The 23406-nt window shown below is 33.8% G+C and overlaps 1 protein-coding gene across 1 annotated transcript in view; it reads right to left on the bottom strand.

The window, feature by feature from the left end:
* Positions 1 to 23405, bottom strand: part of Vwa8 (von Willebrand factor A domain containing 8) — a gene marked incomplete at its 5' end in the record, with an annotated part of 351798 nt that extends 328393 nt beyond the window's left edge. The window contains 2 exons of the mRNA XM_048800562.1: positions 15856 to 15933; positions 23393 to 23405. Of these exons, the coding sequence (XP_048656519.1) occupies positions 15856 to 15933; positions 23393 to 23405 (91 nt within the window). The remainder of the gene's footprint in view (positions 1 to 15855; positions 15934 to 23392) is intronic.
* Position 23406: the final 1 nt, after the last annotated feature.

Genomic DNA, 23406 nt, shown 5'->3' with positions numbered 1-23406 from the left:
ATATATGTATGTATATATATATATATATATGAAAAGAAAGCATATGTCCAAAGACTTGTGCATGAATGTTGAGAGCAGCTTTATTGTAAGAGCCACAAAATGTTAATGGGCTGAATAATCACTGACAGGTAGATGGATAAACAAATTTTAATATATCCATACAGTAAAATACTGTTCTCACAAAAAAAAAAAAAAAGGAAGGAGGAGGTAGAGGAGGAGGAGGAAGAGGAGAATAATCCTTTTGAATGTTGCAACATGGAAGAATTTCAAAGTAATTATGCTAAGTAAAGAAGCTAAACGAAAATAATTTCTATAGTATGATTGCATCTATATACAATTCTAGAAAATCTTGGTAAGTCTATAAAGCAAATCAGTGATTTCAAGATGATGGAGGAACCCAGGAAACATCACAAAGGGTCACAAGTAAGCTTTTGGGGTAATAAATTTATTTGATCAGTATTCTGACTATAGTTAGATGTTTCCTGGTTATAGGACATATCAAAATTAACCAAAGTGTACATTTTAAATATATAAATATGTACAGTTTTGTGTTTAAATTATTCCTAGCAATCTTTTAAATACTAAAATGACACATATTAAAATGATAGCAATGATTATAATTCAATTTATGAATGATTTGGTTTTTAAACTTGGTGTTTTTTTATTACTTTCTAAAGAAGTCATAAGAATTCATACATCTACCAACAAAACATGAGAAAGTCATTGCCCTAAAACTCTATAGGTACTTGATGTTCCAATACTTTTTTGTTGTTGTTGCAATACTTTTTAATTTCAGCCCACTAATGTATAAAAATTGCTAACTTATCATATAATTTGCATATCTCTAACTATAAAACAGATATAGAATATATGTTTATACACTTACTGGCCACTAGATTTCCTCTTCTGTGTAACAGCTATTGAAATCCTTTCCTTACTGTCTATTGAATCACATGATTTTTCTTATCAATTTGTAAGATATATTTATATATTAAGCATTTAGTCCTCTATCACATGTGTTGTATATGCATTAAAATGATTTTTAATTTAGGCAATTACTATTTGAATTCATTTTCTCATATAAACAATGTCATTCATTGTAGCCAAATTGCCAGGTACATCCAAAGAAGCCTATTTAACATATTTCATAGCTCAAAAATTGTGTATCTGGTGGCAGAGGGCATTGGAAAGATGTTGGTGGGAGGACATAAAATTTCAATTAGACAGGAGGAAAAAGTTCAGATCTATTATACAACAGGCTGACTATAGTTAATAATGATGTATCGTATACTTACAAAAAGAATCAATTCTCAATGTTATCACAAAATTAATAGATGAGGTAAAAGATTTGTTAAGTAACTTGACTTAGTCATTCTATAATTTTTAAACATCATGTTATGTACCATAAAATTTTGTCAATTAAAAAATAATTTAAAAAAAAGTGTACATCTGCAATGAAATTTGTAGAAAGCAACAAGGGCAATTAAATGAAAAATAAAAAGTAATAAAATATGTCAAAAAAATTTACTCTGCATACAGTTCCTAAGAGAAAGAAGATTAAAGAAAAATTAGGAACTGGATAAAGATTACTATAAAGATTCCAGGACAGACTGTGGGACACATTCAAGGACTTAAAAGTTGATGAATTCTTCCTTCTGAGAACTCTTCTTAAAAATACATCTAAAGGGGGCCAGGGCTGGGGCTCAGTGGCATAGCACTCACCTATCATGTATGAGGCACTAGGTTCAATCCTCAGTACCATAAAAAAATAAATAAAATAAAGATATTGTGTCCATCTACAACTTAAAAAAATTTTTTAAATCCATCTAAAGAAAACCAAAGGTACTTCTTAAAATAAGTTCTTTCATAATGAGATGCAATTAGTGCAACTATTAAAAATTAAATTAAAAATAATTTTAATGCATATACAACACATGTGATAGAGGACTAAATGCTTAATATACAAATATATCTTACAAACTGATAAGAAAAATCATGTGATTCAGTAGACAATAAGCAAAGGATTTAAATAGCTGTGACACAGAAGAGGAAATCTAGTGGCCAGTAAGTATATAAACATATGTTCTATATCTGTTTTATAGTTAGAGGTATGAAAATGATATAATAAGCAATTTTTATACATAACTGGGCTGAAATTAAAAAGTATTGCAACAAATTAAGGCAGATCTTAAGTATTAGAAGCCCTATTTCTCTTATGTTTTCTGGATTTTGTTTGGTTGGTTGGTTAGTTGTTTTTTAAGCTTTGACTATGTAGTAAGAGAATCTTGGGTAATCCAGAGACCTTTCTGCATAACTTATCACTAATTCATTAAAATTGACACATAAGGGCTGGGGTTATGGCTCAGTGGTAGAGCACTCACCTAGCACATGTGAGGCCCTGGGTTCGAACCTCACCACATAAAAATAAATAAATAAATAAATAAATAAAAATCTTGTGTCCAACCACAACTAAAAAATAAATATTAAAAAGAAGCTAAGACATAGCTGCAATAATTATTCTGCATTACCTATATTTACACAAGAATTCCATTTTCCCATGCTATTCTATCATTTATGATGTTGATGAATTTCTCAAACCTCAAAATTATTTATAAACTAAAGAAAAAAATCCTCTCATCCTGTGATCCATTTTAAGAACATAATGTTGTAATTCTTGCAGAAAATCTTTGTGAGCTCTCACAGCTCTGATAAAAGTTCAGAGTCCAGTAAACCTTAAATGACTTCATGTATAATTAGTCTGCTCATTGCAACAAGAACATTATGTAAGGATGCAGAATATAACTCTCAGGTCAGGTTTAAAGTTATCTATTGAAAACTATCTACCCTGGAACATTACCTCATAAGGCAAACCCTGGAAGAAATAACCTTCTTTGATACAATATAGTTTAACTTCAAGCAAAAAAATATGAAAGAATCGCCCTTTTTTTTTAAACTGCCAATTTCACCTAAGCCTTAAGATTCACTTTCACACAAAAAGGCAAAAGACACTTATAGTCTATCATGATAGACTAAGATGATAAATGGAAATTACAATGGTTAAGGCAGGAGATGACAAGAGATAGTTTATTTAAAAAAAAAAAAAAAAAAAAAAACTAAAGAGCAATCGAACTCCTGTTTCTATGATGTGCCAGGCACTAAGATGGGTGCTAGAACTAGAAAGATGTCCTGCTTTGCTGCTTTGCTCAACACTATGAAAACAGAAAAAGTTCAAAAGAAAAGCTGACAAATGAGTATAGAATGTAAGCATTCATTATCTCAGGTGTTCAGTGAATTAAGCAATCTTACTTTGATAATACTGTTTTCATGTGGTTTTTCATCAAATCTTAGACTTCCACTTAAGAACATTTCTAGTCCATAGTAAATACCAGTTAGCAGGATTCTACCGTTGTATTAAACACGGTTCATATCTCAATGGTGTGATTTTTATTTCTTCATTTCTATAACACTATAACAATGGTGTGATTTCCAGTGCTCTGACAACTTTGATAAAGATAGAAATAAAATATCATGCCACGCTTCAAGTAATTCAGCATTTTTAAATAATCTTTTATACTTTTAAATCTAAAAGGAAATTTTCTAACATATCATTCTACTTTCCATTCCAGAATTAATTCTATAGAAAATCAAGAGTAGCTCATAAATAGCTAGAAACTGTGGCAGGCTGCAAAAGGAAAACCAAACTGAAGTCAGAAAATCTAGGCTTTCCTAATTAGTCTTCTGACCTTTTTCTTGTAGTCCTAATTTCCTGACTATGAAATAGAGTTTTAGAGAGAATAATAATTACTAAAGTTCCTTTCTTCAACAAAAGTCTATCATTTTGCCAGGCTCACACCTGTAATCCCAGCGGCTCGGGAGGCTGAGACAGGAGGATCTCGAGTTTAAAGCCAGACTCAGCAATGGGGAGGTACTCAACAACTCAGTGAGACCCTGTCTGTAATAAAATACAAAATTGGGCTGGGATTGTGACTCAGTAGTTGAGTGCCTCTGAGTTCAATCCCTGGAACCCCACCCCCACCAAAAAAAAAAAAGTCTATCAGTCTATGTTTTATTTGAAAATATTAAATATCCAAAAGGCTAAAGCTCAACTGAGGCAAAAATACAGGAATGAAAGTAACAGGGTATCAAACTTCAACCTAACTTCATTTCTAAAATATTTTAGAATATTTTAAAACTTAAAAAAAAGAAAGCATCAAAATTCCCTGAGAACCAAAACTCATAATCTTCAATCATGCAATAACATCAGAAAAGCCAAATTTTCCCATTTTATAAATATTCCCTGAGAAAGAAAAAGTTCAACAAATAGAATATTTTAATATAATACAATCAATGGATGCACAAAAAGCTGTGTAATATAATATATTTTATCTTTCCAATCTATACGTGGCAACCACGAGATGCTTTTGCGAATACTGAAGACTTTGGTTGACTCAGCTACTTCTCCTATATCAAGCTAAACTCCTAAATCTTTTTCTTACAAATGGACACAGTCTCTCATAAGTACTGTCAATGTAGCAATTTGCTACTGAGTAAAGCATATGCTATAATCATCTTGATAGGAGAAAGACAAAAGATAAAAATATTGTGACTATGGAAAGAATAATGATCAATGGATAACAAGAACAAGAAAACACAAATTAGGATCTATAGACTATTCTCAACATAAACTATCTTGAAAAAAATTTTAAAGAGTAAGCTACTAATAGCTAAACATAAAAGAAATGAAAAAAATTGATTACATAAAGGATGCATGAAAAAGTTTTTAAAAATATATAAGCAAGGGGCTGGAATTGTGGTTCAGAGGTAGAGATCTCGCCTAGTGTGCATGAGGCACTGGGTTCAATCCTCAGCACCACATAAATATAAAATAAAGACATTGTGTCCACCTATAACTAAAAAATAAATATTAAAAGAAGTATATAAGCAAGAAAATGTACTGGTTGTTTTGTTGTTATTATTGTTTTCGTTTTTGTGGGGTTTGCTGGTCACCATTTCTGATAGTTTTGCTACATTTAGAAGCCTTTATACTCTGGGGCTTGACTTCAACCAGCTACTATATTGCCCTGTGGTCATTTGTAAGATATGAAAATACATTTATTCAAAGGCTATAATTCATAAGTTTTGTAAAACACATTATTACTAAAATAAGAATGGAATTCTTAAAACTAGTACAGATATTCTTATGGATTCTTTCACTTAATAAAACTTATGAAATGACTAAGCATTTGTGAATATGACAAAATGTTTCAGCCAACCTCATATGGGAGATTATAGTATCTTCGATATCAAAAGAAGAAATGGGTAGTGCTATCCTATTGAAAACTGTCAGGCACTGACTATACTTCCTGTCTTCCTGTTGAAAAGGTAAGCATCTTGCCATATTGTAAACATGGCAAATTTTATCTCTGAAGGATACTGAAGCTATTTGAAGGGCCTACAGCCACTGGTAATCCTGCAAACAACCTGGCTGAAGGCAAATTCAAAATCAAATCTAGATGAAATGTACCAGATTAATTGTTTAAAGGAAAATACAGAATTAAGACTAAAGCATTTTTAGTATAGAACGACAGTTTTCCTTAATAATCCTCATATTCAACTATGTCATTCCCAGGTATAAAATAATGGGAAATGAAAGAGAACAAGAATCAGAAGGCCAAGGGAATGGTTTCCTGGCGACTCATTTATTGAACACTAAGTGCCAGGCACTATTCTACACATTTGTCTTAAGTTATTTGATTCAATCCTTAAAATATACCTGTGAGGTTGCAACAATCATCCCCATGTAACCAAAGAGAGTCCAGCAGTTAAACAACCTAGAGAAAAATCATGCAACTAGAAAGTAGTATGGACAAATTTTTAAATATAATTTCCACCCCCAGCAGTCTTTTTCCTACAGACATTAAATTAAATAAATTTTTTCCTATTGTCTATCAAGAGACAATATTATTCCTCATTCTGAAGTTTACTATAAAAATGTAATTACACTCATAATAAGAAAAGACACAGAAATCATGAAAAATGTCCCTTTTTTCCCAATTATCTCATTACAAATCTATTTTGTTAATTTTTCTCCAGACAAGTATAACAACTTGTTGAGAATTTATGTCACTAGTCTTACCCCCAGAAAAGAAAACCTGTCTACTACAATAATATGCTCACACATAAGCATTCAATAATGAATATTAAAAATAAATGTTCTCTCAACTCCCACTTCTAGTTAGGATGAAGAGAATTTCACTTCGAACATAACAACTAGAACAAACCACTTAATCTATAAAAATCACAGTTTTTCAAAACTTATCATAGAAGTAAGAATACAAAGAAACCTAAATGAACTAAAATCTAGAAAGTAATAAGCCCTTTAAGGAGATGAAAAGACTCATAGCTAACTTTCATTCCTGGTAGAATCCCAGGCAGGAAGACAAAGAACCTGCCATAGATATGAGAGGAGAAACATACTGAATTTTTTATTTACTTACTGACTTACTTACTTACTTATTTTTGCTGTTGGATTCCATTTGCTAGCATCTTTTTTTAATTTATTTTCTCAATTTTAATTTGTTATATGTGGCAGCAGAATGCATTACAATTCATATTACACATATAGAGCACAATTTTTCATATCTCTGATTGCACACAAAGTAGAGTCACACCATTCATGTCTTCATACATGTACTTAGGGTAATGATGTCTACTCATTCCACCTTCTTTCCTACTCACATGTGCCTCTCTTGCTCTCCCTCCCCTTTGCCCTATCTACAGATCATCTAATCCTCCCATTTCCCCCCCCCCCCACTCCCAACTCCATTAAGAATCAGCATCCTTAAATCAGAGAAAATATTTGGAATTTGGTTTTTTTAGGAGTGGCTAACTTCACTTAGCATTACATTCTCCAATTCCATCCATTTACCAGTAAATGCCATGATTTTATTCTCTTTTAATGCTGGATAATATATCATTGTATGTGTATACATACATACACACAAACACACACACACACACACACACACACACATATTCACATACACACAATGGAGAATATATATATATATATATATATATATATATATTACATTTTCTTTATCCATTCATATACTGAAGGGCATCTAGGTTGGTTCCACAGTTTAGCTACTGTGAATGGTGCTGCTATAAACATTGATGGGCTGTGTCCCTGTAGTATGCTGTTTTTAAGTCCTTTGGGTATAGACCGAGGAGAGGGATAGCTAGGTCAAATGGTGATTCTAATCCAAGTTTTCCAAGGATTCTCCATACTGCTTTCCAGTGGCACCAATTTGCAGTCCCACCAGCAATGTATGAGTGTGCCTTTTCCCCCACATCCTCATCAACACTTACTGTTGTTTATATTCTTTTTTTTAATTGGTTGCTCAAAACATAACAATGATCTTGACATATATCATATTTCATACAGTTGATTCAAGTGGGATATGAATTCTTATTTTTATCATGTGTACAGATTGCAGGATCACATTGGTTACACATTCACATTTATATTCTTGATAGCTGCCATTCTGACTGGAGTAAGATGAAATCTTAGAGTAGTTTTGATTTGCACTTCTCTAATTGCTAGAGATGTTGAATATTTTTTCATATAATTATTGTCTGATTGTATATCATCTTCTGAGAAGTGTCTGTTCATGCAATTCCAATCAAAATCCCAATGACATTCCTCATAGATATAGAAAAAACAGTCATGAAATTCATCTGGAAAAATAAGAGACCCAGAATAGCTAAAGCAATCCTTTGCAAGAAAAGTGAAGCAGGTGGTACCAGACCTTAAACTGTACTACAGAGCAACAGTAACAAAAACAGCATGGTATTGGCACCAAAATAGATTGGTAGACTAATGGTACAGAATAGAGGATACAGAGACAAACTCACATAAATACAGTTATCTTATATTAGACAAAGGCTACAAAAACATACATTGGAGAAAAGTATTGGAGAAAAATACTTCAACAAATAGTGCTGGGAAAACTGGAAATCCATATGCAACAAAATGAGATTAAATCCATATCTCTCACCATGCACAAAATTCAACTCAAAGTGGATAAAGGACCTAGGAATTAAACCAGAGACTCTGCCTATTAGAAGAAAAAGTAGGCCCAAATCTACATCATGTCAGATTAGGCCCCAACTTCCTTAATAAGATTCCTATAGCACAAGAATTAAAATCAAGAATCAATAAATAGAATGGATCCAAACTAAAAAGCTTCTTCTCCGCAAAGGAAATAATCAGTGAGGTAAATACAGAGCCTACTTTTGGGGAGCAAATTTTTACCACATGCATATCAGATAGAGCACTAATCTCTAGAATATATAAAGAACTCAAAAATCTTAACACCAAAAAACAAAAAACAAATAACCCGATCAATAAATGGGCCAAGCAACTGAATATACTGAACTTTTGACAAACTTAAAATGGCCACACATGAGCTGGCATGATGAATTAGTAAACCGAGCCATCCCAGCCACAAATAAAACCTGCAACTAACTACCCATCTATTCTTTCCCACCAGCTCTTACCAAGTGAAGGTACATAGGAGTGCACACTAAAAGCCAAACAGAGCAGAAGCTGAGAGATACCCTCTCTGAAGTATGTTGGACCTTTTATTAATGCAAGGAAACAACCCACTGACACCAGGGGTGGGATAGAAGACATGACAGAAATTCCACACGGGCACTAGGGTCTTTATCCAGTGCAAAGGAGAAGTTCCTTGAGGATGCTTCTGGGCTAGTACACATAAATTTTTTTGAGGTTTTCTTTTTCTTCAGTGAAGTGGCCTCTAGAGGCAAGGCAATAGGACAAGAGAAATCTAAATTGTAGAATGCAAAATACAGGACCGGATGGCAAAGAGAGCTCCCCAGCAATTCAAAAATCTGGTAGATATATAGCTAAGAGAGATTAACTATGGTTTGCTGTGGGTTTTGAAGCTGGAATTAGAATAAAAACTGAAGTATGTAAAAATAAGGAAATATTAAGAATGGAAATGAATGAAACAACAATAGAGAAAATCAACAAAGTATTTCTTTGAAAAGTCAATATCATTGATAAACTCCAGTAAGATTTATACTATTAAAAAGTATAAATACAAATTTCCAATACGAGGAATAAAAGAATATCACTAGAGATTCTACAAATATTTAAAGAATAATGGAGGCTTTAATATTAAAAAAATTATGCCAATGAGTTTATAAACTGAGATGAAAACACACTTATCTTTTTACTGAGTAAAAAGAACTCAGTAGCTTGATTGAATAGGAGAGTCATTAGTTGTTTTACATTTGCTGAAATTGAGACATAGTTAATGGTTACAGGGCACTTGTTACACACAGGACTACCAACATTAGTTTAAAATTTAAAAAAAATAGGTATAATTTTAAAATAACAAAAACTGACAATGTGTAAACTTAAATGTTCTTTGCAGACTTTCACAAATTCATCTACAACCTGTTCAGTGACAACTAGTTTAACCAATAGATCAGGCATTACATTGATTTGCCATCCTTAGACTTCATTTCTCCAAAGTTTTAAAGTTTTAACTTTCTTGTTGCTGTTACTTATAAGTATAATTGCATTTCATGACACCAAAATTAACTATAAACTTCTTGGAAAGGGAAAAAAAAGACTGTCTTTATAATCCTGGAGTAGACTAAGATTTCTAAAATACAAAGAGTATTAATTGTAAATGAAGTAAATAAATAATAAATCAAATGCAGCTAAAATTTCTGCGAACCCAGATACCAATGAGAAAGTGACTAAGCAAATAGACTAGGAATAGCATTTGTAATGCATATAGATGACAAAGGAGGATATCCATAATATATAATGCATAATATATGAAAACATCTTATAAATCAATAATAAAAAGGCAAAGAACTCAATATTTTTAAATAGGTAAATGATGTAGACGTTTCACAAGTGAAGATATACAAATGGACAGCAAGTATAGGAAAATGTCTTGACCATCATCCCTCATCAGGGGAAAAGCAAATTAAAACCACAAGAGCACAGGTATTACTGGAATAGCAGGGAAAAGACCTCTGAAATTCATTTCTCCATAAAAAAAAAGAGAACACTTGCACAAATTGTCAATAACTTTTTTAGAACTCTACAAATTAATGAAAGGCTTTGAATAGTCTAACGAGCATTTATCCAAGAAAAAAAGAGATGAACTTCAGTAAGAATAGCAAGCTCTGTGTGTAACTTGCCCTAATTCCATCCCTAATTTCTCAGCTTTATGATTGTATTGAAAACCAACCACCATGACCTGGCAACCACTTAAATGGAACAGTACAGTTTGGAGTGCTTCAAAAGCCCCATTCCCATAGAATTGTCCCTTCTTGGTCAGTCTGGCAGCTCCCTGAAAAATATCTACTGTTAAAATTTGTCTTTATTTAACCTACTCAGAGCTCATTGTGTGTAAATAGCATGACACCAGGGCATGTGTTCAAAAAATAAATAAATAAAATCAACTACAATTATTTAATGTCACAGCTGCATGAGGCACTGATACCAACTGGAACTAACAAAAGGAGGGGCAAAAAATTTGAAAAACTAGGAATGAGATAATCATAGAAGGCTTCAGCAGCTCTACTATATGCCTAGAAATCTAGAAGGCCATGCACAGCAAGGCCTAATTGCTTACCTCTGGCTGGCCCTTGAGGGTTTGCACAAACAGAAGTAAAGTTAAAACACGATTATAAGCTGTTTGTGACAATGAAATCATATCCCCATGTAGAGCATAAAAGACCCTCAGCAATGGCCAAGAGAATTATTAGTTCAACAGATTTAAGAAATCTCTTGTCTAATCATTAGCTTACTACTAAACCAACCGAGCAGAAACTTAAAGCACTGCACATGACAAAGAATTTGGAATTTAAAGAAATAGCTTACAAAAGCAAATAAACAAGGAGAAACAAGAAATCCTGGGAAAGGCAGAATCTGATTTCCAGAGCTGCCACATTATACTATTTTAAATATAAAAAATATGGTTCATAGGAAAAAAAAAGAGTCAATAAAAAACTGTTTCTGAGGAAGCCAGACATTTGACTTGGTAGACAAACACTTTAAATCAATCATTACAAATAAATTCTAGAATAAAATGAAATCATGTCTAAAGAATTAAAAGATAATGTGAGGATGACATCTCAAGAAAGAACATCAATAAAAATAGAAATTATTTCAAAAATCCAAATAAAAATTATGAACTTGAAAACATTTATAATACGTGAAATGAAAAAATTCACTAGAGAAACTCAAAAACAAATGTGAACAGGTAAAGAATCATTAACCTTAAAGATAGAAAAGTAAGTGATCAGAGAGAGGAAACAATTAGCAAACTTGAAAACAGGTCAACTCAGAGTATCTAGTCTCAGTAACAGAAAGAAAAATGAAGTTTCTGAGACCAGTAGGATATCATCAAGCTTATCAACATACAAATAAAGGAGTACTAGAAAGAAATAGATAGAAGAGAAGAAATAATGGCTAAAAAATTGCCAAACTAATGAAAATCATTAAATCTAAGTATCCAAGAAGCTCAACAAACTTCAAATAGGATGAACTCAGAAATTAGCACTGTTAATGTATTAGTCTGTTTTCCATTGTTATAACAAAATACCTAAGATAAAATGATTATAAATAAAATAGATTTATTTAGCCCACAGATTGGGAGACTGAAGATCCAAGATCAGGTGGCCCTATCTTTTCAGCATTTGGTAAGAGCCCCCTTGACTGTGCCATAACATGATAGGTAAGAACATTAGAAGAGAAATTCAAAAAGGAGGGTCCAGTCTTACTCTTTCTATAACAACCCATTCTCCAGGAAATTCATTCCAAAAGGCCAGAATTAATCTCCCCTCCAAAAGCAGTTCCCCAGTGACCTAATTATCACTCACTAGGATGCTTCTCTTAAAGGTTCGACCATCCTCCAGCACTCCCATACTAGGCACTAAGGTTCTAGGACATGAACCTTTGGGGGATAAACCACATCCAAACCATAGTACCTGTTATGGTTGGATGTGAGGTGTCCCCAAAAGCTCAGATGTGAGACAATGAAAGAGGTTTAGAGGAAAAATGATTGAGTTATGAGAGCCCTAAAGCAATCTGTGAATTGATCCCCTGACAAAATTAATTACGTGATAACTGAAGGAGGGTATGGTGTGGCTGAAAGAGGTGGGTCCCTGAGGGAATTCCTTCGGGGGGAGGGTGACATATTTGGTATCTGGTGAGTGGAGTCTCTCTCTGCTTCCTGATCATCATGTGAGCTATTTCTCTCCACCATACTCTTCTGCAATTATTATGTCCTGCCTCCTCTCAAGCCCTGAGGAATGGAGCCTGCTATCTATAGACTGAGAACTCTGAAACTGTGAGCCCCTAAATAAACTTTTCCTCCTTCACAATTGTTCCAGGTTATTCTTTTAGTCACAGCATTGAAAAAGCTTACTAAAACAGTACACATCCTAATCAAACTATCAAAAGCCAAAATGAGAATCTTCACAGCAGAGAGAAAAGTAACTCATTACATAGAGGATCCTTGATAAGATTAATAACTGACTTCTCATCAGAAAGTAGGGAGGCCAAAGGCAATATGGTGACATATTCAAAGTGCTCAAAAGAACTGTCAACCAAGAACTGTACACCCAGTAAAATTATCCTTCAAAATATAAAGAAGAAATTATGATATTTCCAGATCAACAAAAACAGAGAATTCTTTACTAGCTGACTTCCCCTATAAGAAATACTAAAGTCCTTCTTTCAGGCTGAAATGAAAGCATAATAAATAGTAAATCAAGTCTACACAAAGAAATTAAGACTGGCAAAGAAAATAATATAAGCAAATATAAAGACAGTATAAACATGTTTTTGTCCATTCTTTTCTTCTCCTATTTAACTTAAAAGACAACTTCATAAAGCAAAAATTATAAAACTGTAGACTTTTAATGTATAAAGATATAAGTTGTATAATAATAATAACACAAAGGGGGCTGTGGCACAGTGGTAGAGCCCTCACCTAGCATGTGCGAGGCCCTGGGTTCAATCCTCAGCACCACATAAAAATCAATAAATAAAGGTACTGTGTCCAACTACAACTAAAAAAAAAACAAATATTAAATAATAATAATAATAACAACACAAAGGAGGTGGGAGAGAACAGACCTACATATACTGAAGCAAAGTTTTTTATACTATTAAAATTAAAGTTAGTATTAGCCTGAAAAAATTGCTTTAGGTGTTAATTGTAATCCCTAAGATGACCACTAAGAAAATATAATTAAAAAGAAAAAACCTAAAACATAGTAAAATAAAGGGGGAACAGAGTAGAGAAGACAGATGGCAAGGCCATTTAGGAGGTAGAGTCAATGTAATTTTGCATTAGATGAAAATAAGATTTCTTTGCTAAAGAGCATATAGTCTAGTGGAAAAATCTAAAGAGGAAAAAAAAACATGTTCTATATTGTGCTCAATCACTGAAACACAGAAAAAAGAGAGTGTAAAGATTAGACTAAGTCTAGATCAAAATAGCTAAGGATTTATCTTTGTTCCCAAGGTATAAGAAAGATGTTTTAAATTCTTGAAAAAAGAAATAAAATGATTTTGAGCAAAGAAATGGCAAGTCATTAGGAACAGTCAAATCAAAAGTACAATAGCACAATAAGATACCACTTTACGTGCATAAGGATGGCTACAATCAAAATGATGGACAGTAAAAAGCAGTGATGATATTGAGAAATGAGAACCCTTATTCATTACTGATGGGAATGTAAAATGGTACAGCTGCTTTGGAAACCATTTTGGTAATTGCTCAAAATGTTACAAAGGATTACCATATGACCTAGCAATTTCTCTCCTGGGTACATATGTAAGAAAATTGAAAACATATGTCCATATAAAAACTTCTACAACAGTATTACTCATAACAGACCAAAAGTGGAAACCAAATATCCATCAACTGATAAATGCATATACAAATTGTAAAATATTCATACAATGGAATATAATTCATCCATAGTAATACATACTATGCAAACAATGAACCTTGAAAATATGTTAAGTGAAATAAGCCAGATACAGAGGCCACATATTGTATGATTCCATTTATATAACATGTCCTGAATAGACAAACCCATAAAAACATAATGCGTAGTGATTACCACAGGTTAAGGTTGAAAAGGAAAAAATGGAGAGTAACTATTAATATGTAACCTTTCAGGGGTAATGACAATGTTCTAAAGTTAGTGGTGTGGCTGTACAACTCCTTGAATATGCTACTAATCAATAAACTATACACTTTAAAAAGTGAATTTTATGGTATATGAATTACATCTGAACAAAACTTATAAACAGAAACCACAATGTGTTACTATTTCATACCTAATAGAATAAGACACCAATGTTGGTAAGGATGTAGAATATCACTGTTAAAAGTAAATGGTACAGCCAAGTGTAGTGATGCATGCCTGTAATCCCAGTGGCTCTGGAGGCTGAGGCAGAAGGATCACAAGTTCAAAGCCAAACTCAACAATTCAGTGAGTCCCACAGCATAGCAAGACCCTGTCTCAAAATAAAAACAAAGAACTGGGGATACTGCTCAGTAATTAAGTACCCCTGGGTTCAATCCCTGGTACAAAAAAAAAATGGAAATAGTACAACTGATCAACTGATTTGGAGAATTATTTCCAGTGTGTTATAAACAGGTATCTATCCTATAATACATCAATTCAATTCCTAGTTTTCTACTCAAAAGAAGTGAAAATTTATGATCACAAGACTTGTACACAAATTTTCATAGTACCTTATTTATGACAATCTAAAAATGGAAGTCATCCAAAAATCTATTAACAGAAGAATGGATGAACACACTGTGGTATTTTTTTACAATAAACTACTATTCAGCAATCAAAACAGATAGGTGCAGCCACATGGATGAACCTTAAATTCATTCTCTTGATGTAAAGAACTTAGATACACACACACAATCATACTGCATGACTCTACTTTTAAAAAGCTAAGGAGTAGGTAAAACTAATCTATCATGGCAGAAAAGACATCAGTGGTTTCCAAGTCATGATAAAGGCAAAGAGAACATTTGGAAGTTGTTACAGTTTGAATATGGAATATCCCCCAAAGGTTTATGTGTTGAAGACATGGTCCCCAGCTGGTGGCATTATTGGGAGGTAGTAGAAACTTTAGGAGTAAGACCTAGTTGGAGGAAGTAGGTCACTGAGGATCTATCTTGTTCTAGGCTGTATCCCTCTGCATCCCAGCCACCATGAGGTGGGTAGCTTCACTCTGCCACACTTATGTTCTGCCTTGCCATGGGCCCAAAGCAATGGAGCTATCCAACCATAAAATGAAACCTCTGAAATCATGAGCCAAATAAATCTTTCCTCCTTTAATCTGAGTTTATGTCAGGTATATTGTCACAGAGATGGAAAGCCAATACAGGATTACAATAAAAGTAATCCTGGTGGTTATACAGGTTTATAAAATTGTCAAAACTAACCAAATAAACATTTAAAATCTATGCATTTTAGTAGATGTAAACTTTATCCCAAGTTTTTTTTTTAAGGGTAGTGAGAAAAACTAATGTTTCTACTAAATAGTCATGAATAAAGAAAGTAATAGGATGTCTTGGATAGGTTTTAAATACTCCAGAACCAAAAAAAAAAAAAAAAAAAAGAGGTTCAGGTTAAAGATTGGCATAATATTAATAAACTAGATCATACACTTTTTTAATATTCTCTCTAGGTTGTGTTTGTTTTAAAATTCCCATTAAAAAGTTTAAATGTATTCATTCATAAATAAATATTTCTTACTGTAGTTCTGTGGCACAAGTTCTGGGTTCTTAGGAGTTCTCAACTTATAGGATACATCCCCAATATTAACAGTATCACCTAAAAAGAGAATAAAGAAAACACACATTACAAGGGACAAGTGACATATACCATGCTTTTATCAACAATGATTCTCCTGACCCACAGAGAGGACATCACAGAAATGTACTACACATATGACTATGTTAAAGGCAGTGCATTCAAAAACTTCTGTCCACAGTATAAATTATATCAGGGAGAAATGAAGTATTATTAAAATTCACATTTCAAATTTGGGTTAGCAAAAAAAGATGAAGCACAATACAATATTAACCATTTTGTCTTTTCATTAATAGTAATGCTAACATAGGCAATAATAATACAGAAGATGTATGTTATTTAAGAGTATCCAAAGCATGAATAGTTGAATTTTTAACACATATCCTCAACCTTTTTATATCTTTATACATCCTTATTTTACTACGTACAATTTCAGGTTCTCTAGCAATCCACCTCAAACTTTAATATTTCTAGATCCATATTAAAAGAACAAAACTCTAAGTGACATAAATGCCAAGAATCTCAACATGAAACAAGTAGAAAAAGAACTACAAAAGTTCTCAGTAACTTCTATACTTTCAATTTTTTAAACTAACATTAATTTATGACTGATTTTCTAAAGTGCAGGACTAAACCAAATAATCGCTCTCTGCTTTGTCCTAACAGCAAGTTAGGCATACTGCACCTGGAACTTTGGACACGGTTCAAAGACACTCAAAAAGTAGTTGTGGAAAATTCATATTTCAGAATGGCCAGTTTATAACTAGTCAGGTACTCTAGAGACTAAGAACTTAAATCATGGTGATAATAACAACCATCTTCAGTCTCTGGTCTTCACACTTTCAAAGACCAGTAGCAACATCATCACCTGAAAATTATTAAAAATGCAAATATTCAGGCCCCCCAGAACACTGAATTAGTATTGTCCAGCAATCTGCTTCAGCAAGCCCTCCAGGTCATTTTTAATGCAACTTTGAGAACCACTGGTCTTTAAATTCTAATATCCTCAAAAATGTAGTGGTCAGTAGGGTCTCACAGTACAACCTTAACTACTTCCAGGCATTGGCTGATAGATTATGCTACCCTATTTTTCTTAGTGCAAGGAAAACATAAATTAGCTACTTTCTAAAGTATCTGTTTTTAAAGTATAACCTTCCTTACAAATATAAGAGAGATACTTACTGGCTTTTATTACAGAACAGTTATAAAGAATTATAGCTGTGTCATTTTCAAATGAGAATCCTTCATAAATATTATTTCAATTCTTAAAAAGACTATAATTATCTGGCAGCTCATTTTCCCCTTTAACCATGTGAAGATAGAGGTAAAAGGTGTCAACATGAACCAAAAAGTTGGCCCTCACTAAAACATCTAATCAGTTGGCACCTTGATTTTGGAATTTCTAAACCCCAAACTGTGAGAAATAAATTTCTGTTGTTTCTGAATAATCCAGTTTATGAAATTTGTTATAGCAGCCCAAGCAGACTAAGACATCTCTTAATAGGTTTTTTACAAAAAAATTTTAACTTAATATTAAATAACGGGAATCACAAAATAAAACATGGTATATCTATAACTTTTTTACTGAGGTTTTTTTTAAAGTAGTAAAATTTTCCTCAGTATTTAGAACTGCACTTTTGATCTTCCCATCAAAAAGCTCAACTCAGTATTCCCATTCTGCTAATGGCTACTTCTTCCTTCCAGCAGTTCAGACCACAAAGCTTGGAGTCAAGAAATTCTTAATTTTTCTCTTTCATACCCTAATCCATGGTAGTCCAAAAAGCCTTCTCTCACATATCTTGACAGATTTCCTGTTTCAATCCTTGCTCCCCTACAGTCTAGTCTCAATAGAGTAGCTATAGTGATTCTAATAAAATATGCATCAATACCAATCCTCTGGTCAATCCTCCATTCTTTGCAATAGCCTACAGGCATATTTTTAATCTAGCTCCCCCGGTTTCCTCTCTGACTTCATCTCCTATAATTTTTCTCTGCACTCATCCTACTCCAGCCACAACTGGTCTGTCTCCTCCCTATTTCTTGTTTCTGCGCTGGATTTTTCTACTAACTAAAATGCTTTACCAAGCATATGGATTTGTCAATCAGAGACCTTGAAAGAAACAGATGGAATGTTGTTACATTTAAATTGAGTAACTGAAAAGAGTATGATCAAGAAACGATTAACAAAGGTGAGGGCAGAAAAATAATAAGAATAATGCAATACCCTGGGACTAGCCATAACAGAAAACCATGACGACCTCTAGGCCTAAAAAGCCAGAAGAGCAAGCAAGGAAAGAAGGAAACTAGATAAAGCAACATCCTAACCTCTTTCTCCGTGGAAGAAAACAGCAAAACCATGGTGATGACCTGGGCAACAAGGGAGCTAGAGAATAAATATGAAGGAAAAAGAAGAAAAAAAAACTTGACAGAAAAGTAGAAATAAACAAATTCACAATCATCTAAATAATTTAAAGTACTTCCCCAGAAATTGATGGAAGGAACAGGGGGAGGAAGGAATACAGACGTTAGAACAATTGCTTCTTAGTCTTTTGGCTAAGATTAAGTATCAAAGGTAAGGGCAGAGAAGAGTATTGATCTGAAATTACTAATATTCACTTGATGTACAAAAACTTTTTGGAACATTATACCCAATGACAGCATATTACAAGTTCTTTTTAAATGTACATGGAAAATTCACCCAAGTATATCATAAACTGGACCATGAAGCAAGTCTTGATAAATTTCAAAGGACTAAAATCATAGAGTATGCTTTCTGGCCACAGTGAAATTAAACTAGAAATCAAATCAAAAAGGTATCTGAAGATCCCCAAGCATTAGAGCAACAAGCAAGAGGCTTCTAAAAAATGTAAATTAACTTAGTAAACTATTTGAAAACCTAACTTAATATACTTTTATATTAACTGAGTCTTAGCCAGACACACCAAGCCCAGCTTCAGTCAACACAGGTTGTCAACTGATCAAACCATGGGCAAATAAGGCAAACAGTAAGCTATAATCCATCAAGTTCTTTCTGAACTGCACTTGTTTCTTGTCCATAAGTGCTGCTTGCCCATATTGCTATGTGAACCTCTCTGAAACTTTTCTGGTTCTAGAGCTATCTGATTTGTCAATCATTCATTGCTCTAAGTTAAACTCTTAAATTTGATTTGCATGAAGTTTTTAACAAGCTTTGACAAAGAAGTTGATTTAGTTCATAGTTTCTCAAACGTGGCACTATTGACATTTTGGATAGATACTTCTTTATTGTGACAGTGTTATAGTTTAGATATTAAGTAACCCAAAAGCTCATGTGTGAGACAATGCAAGAAAGTTTAAAGGTGAAATGATTGGGTTATGAGAACCTTAAGACAGTCCGTGAATTAATCCTCTCATAGGGATTAACTTGGTGGCAACTATAAGCATGCAAGGTGTGTCTAGAGAAAGTAGTTCATAGGGGGCATGCCTTTGGGATATATATTTTGTTCCAAGAGAGTGGAGCTGTCTCTTTCCTGGTGCCATGTTCCCAGGTGTTTTCCTCCACCACACTGTTCTGCCAAAATGTCCTGCCTTATCTTTGGACCAGAGCAATGGAGTTGGCCATCTAGAGTCAGCAATCTATGTTCAGAGACCTCGGAAACTGGGAGCACCAAATAAACTCTTCCTCTCTAAAATTGTTCTTGTCGGGTCTTTTGGTCACAGCAGCAAAAAAGCTCACTAAAACAGAGGAGTTGTCCTGTGTATTATAGAATGTTTAGCAGTATCACTGGCCTCCACACACAAAATGACTGTAGTAGCCCTCCCTCATGGTTCTGACAACCAAAACCATCTCCAGACCTTGCCAAATGTCCCCTGGGGGAGGGGAATCACCTCAGGTTAAGAACAAATGGGTCAGTGGCACCGTTTTTTAATATACAAAACTGAGACCCAAGAGAAAACCAAATATATCAATTTCCATCTTGGTCTATGTGTTCCTGGTATGGGTCTTCCTAATGATTTGTACGTTTACAACTCTTCTGGAATATTTCTGCTAAATTCTTTAATATATAAACACTATCAAAAGATCCTCAGAGTCAAAATGTCCTATTGCAGGGTCAAAATAGTTAATAATTTCCCAAGGTTCAATACCAAGTCAATATAGAATTAAGACCTAAACCAAAGTATAGTTCTTTTCCCTTTATACTGGATTTCTCAGTTTAAGCCAGAGTTCTATATTTTCCCTCCCCAGTGTCATTTATTACTATTTCTATTATAGCCCAAAGGTGTAATCTCAAAATCACAAAAATGTTTATAAATGGACATTTATTTCACTGTTTATATGTTTTAAAATAGACAATCTACATATCCAAGAATGAGAAACCAATAAGATAAATTATGTGGATAAATACATTAATTTAATAATTCCTATTTTAAATGATCATGCATGGCAATATTATGTTGATATATTCACAACAATGTGTCACAAAACACATAGCCCATTTTTCAAACGATGTTTTTGCATAAATGTTTTATTATAGTGAGATCAATAAAACTTGATAGGATTAACAGCAAAAAAGTGACAATTGGGGCTTGGATTGTGGCTCAGTGGTAGAGTGCTTGCCTAGCATGTGTGAGGCACTGGGTTCAATTCTCAGCACCACATATAAATAAACAAAATAAAGTCCATTAACAACTAAAAAAATATTTTTAAAAAGTTGACAATTATAAATTTGGGTGAGAGGACTGTTTAGGGGATTTGTATTTTCCAGTTTTCTATAATGAATATAGATTGATTATGCAAAAGTATTTTGAAGTATTTCTATAAACATTTAATTCATACACAGAAGTCATAAAGAAAAAGCAGTGAATCCATTAATAATTGTGTTGAAAGAGAGCACTAAATGTCACAGTGGATTTACATAGTTGTGTTTCTGAGTTTCTCATTTTATTTCTAGTATATTTGAATCCATTTCACATCAGAGTCCTACTGAACCAACTTACTTGGCTCCATCTGTGAAAACACTACAATATTCTTTATTGAAAACTCTGCAGTAGATAACCTCCTTGTTAACTAACCCCTCTGTTTCTAAAACCAAGAGACACTACTACTAATAGAAGTGTAAAGGGATAAAGAATTTACAAATTGAAGATACTTACTCTATCTAAAAACAAAGAATGAAAAACAGTGGCTTTGGGATTTTGTGTTGTTTTGTTTTTCCATAAATGACCTATCTTTCTTCTTATCAGGCTTAGTAAAGTTTCTATCTTGAGAGCCAACAACGCAATCATAGCTTCTCACACTGGTTCTCTGATCTTTAACCTAGTAAGCCACTGAAGGCTTATTAAATACAATGTGTTGGCAGGCCCCAAAGCAACATAATGATAAATAAGACATAAAGTCCAGGGGAAAGAAGAATATGTTATTTATGTACTTTGCTGTGTACTTTTTTTTCCCAAAACTGCTAAGGAAGCAATGTCAATTATAAAGAGGAGTTAGTAAGTTACTGGTCACATATATCAGCGCAGCTCAGAGCCTCTTTTCCTTTTCATTATAAATATGAATCCATTATGAACTACTGCTTTTTTTTTTTTTTTTTTTTTTTTCATTTGTCAACATATGACCTCTGGTTCCAAATAGGCCACTCCAACCTGGAAGGCCTTGCCCTAATATGTCAGGGTAGCCAAGAACTGCCTTCTGTTTCCCTGGCTCATTACTTTTCTTACTTGAGCCCAGATCTCTGGTAAGTTTCCAGGTGCATGGATCCACATGCCTCAAACCTTCAGCATTACAAATCTTTGTAGCAGCAAGACAAGTGAGATCAACATACTGTACTTCTTGTGTTCTGATTCTGCCAAAGTCAATGGCTGAGTCTAAGAAGTTAAACTGTTATTCACATATCTGTGACTTGCATTTGAAACAACGCCTATACTTTGAATTGTTGAACATAACACAAATTTTGAGGACATTTACCACCATCTATATAATACAGACTTAAAATTTACATTCACATGTGTTTCTAATATTTTTACAATCAACAAGTATTATTCAGGTATAGAGAGTAACTTCTAATTTTTAAAAATGTGTCAATTAACTCTACTCCATCTGCCTATCCAGATACTTCTGAACCTAAAAGTAACTGATTTCATTTCTTCTAAAGCCACTGAAGCAGAATAACTTTCACCTAGCTAAGAATGTATAATACTAATAATATATGTACTGAATTGCAAGTTGAATCCTCACAACAACCCTATCTTCCTAACCTCATTTTACAGTTAAAATTGGAACACAAGTAACCTACCTTCAAGTCCTCACAGCTAGATAGTGCAGAAGTGGATTCCAACCAAGACTGATTAGCTCCAAAACCCAAGGTATAGATTATGCTACATGCCTGCCCTTGACCTCTGCCTTTAGGATAGAGGAGCAACAAACAACAAATAACATAACAAATAAAAACAAAACAAATATTCTAGACACCACAACTGGAGAAAGGCAAACTCTGAATTTCAATTCTGCTGGAAGCATTTGTTCAATGAATGAATGAATGAACGGGAGATAAAACTGACTCATTTCTTGGGAAGAAAAAGTATTAGGTGAAGAGAGAATGCAAGAGGAACAATGAAATCTACGATTTCATAGTGAAAACCTCCATCATTCTAAGCAACAATGACATTGACAAAATTTTTCCTAGAAATAACTTAAACATTGAAGAACAGCAACATACATCTCTTCCCTTAATCATCACAAACACTCAAATTCCAATATAAAACAAAAAGGATTCCTGAAACCACCTCAAGTAGAGACAAAAAAAAAAAAATGCCAAGTTTAGAAATCAGAGCATGTAGTTCTAGTGTAGTCACTAGTTGTGTGATCTGTAGCAAATCACAACAACACACAAACACACCACACACACATACACACACATTTAGTGTTTAGGCTAAATGAACCTGTGATTTTCAGCTCTAAGAATTTTTTTTTTATGTGGAACTTGGAAAGACTAGTATAGATCTCGAAAAGATTTGTGGAGATATATCACACCGTCAATTGTGGGTTCTTTGACCAGAATGTATGCTTCTACTCAATGTCAAGCCCTGCAGGGAATACGGCATAGCTATATGGCATAGCACTATGGCTTCCAGGCCCAAGCCTTTGGGGACACTCAGAAAGCAAGGTCAATTCTAGCTTTCAAAAACTTGCAAGGCTGCTGCATTAACCTCTACATGTACTATAATTCAAGTCAGATTTCTGGGGGTAAACGCGCCAGTGGAGGAGGAGAACAGGTCATCAGGATCTTTAGTCCAGACCCTCAAGTTACAGAATGAAGCCCAGAGAGTGCCAGCGCTTTGCCCCACATTACGCAGCAGTTAGCAGAGAGATCGGACGAGAACTTAGATCTCTTAGCAACCGTGACAGCAAGCGTTCCAGCCGAGTGCCGCGAGGCAGCAGCCGGCAGAGGCCCGGACCCAGCGCAGGCTGCAGGGAGCACGGCGGGGGCGCCTGGGTTACCTGTGTCTGCCCCC

This window comes from Marmota marmota, unplaced genomic scaffold, assembly GCF_001458135.2.
Source record: "Marmota marmota marmota unplaced genomic scaffold, marMar, whole genome shotgun sequence".
NCBI lineage: Eukaryota > Metazoa > Chordata > Mammalia > Rodentia > Sciuridae > Marmota > Marmota marmota.
The sequence above is the reverse complement of the archived record's forward strand: the minus strand, read 5'-3'. Positions and strand labels throughout refer to the sequence as shown.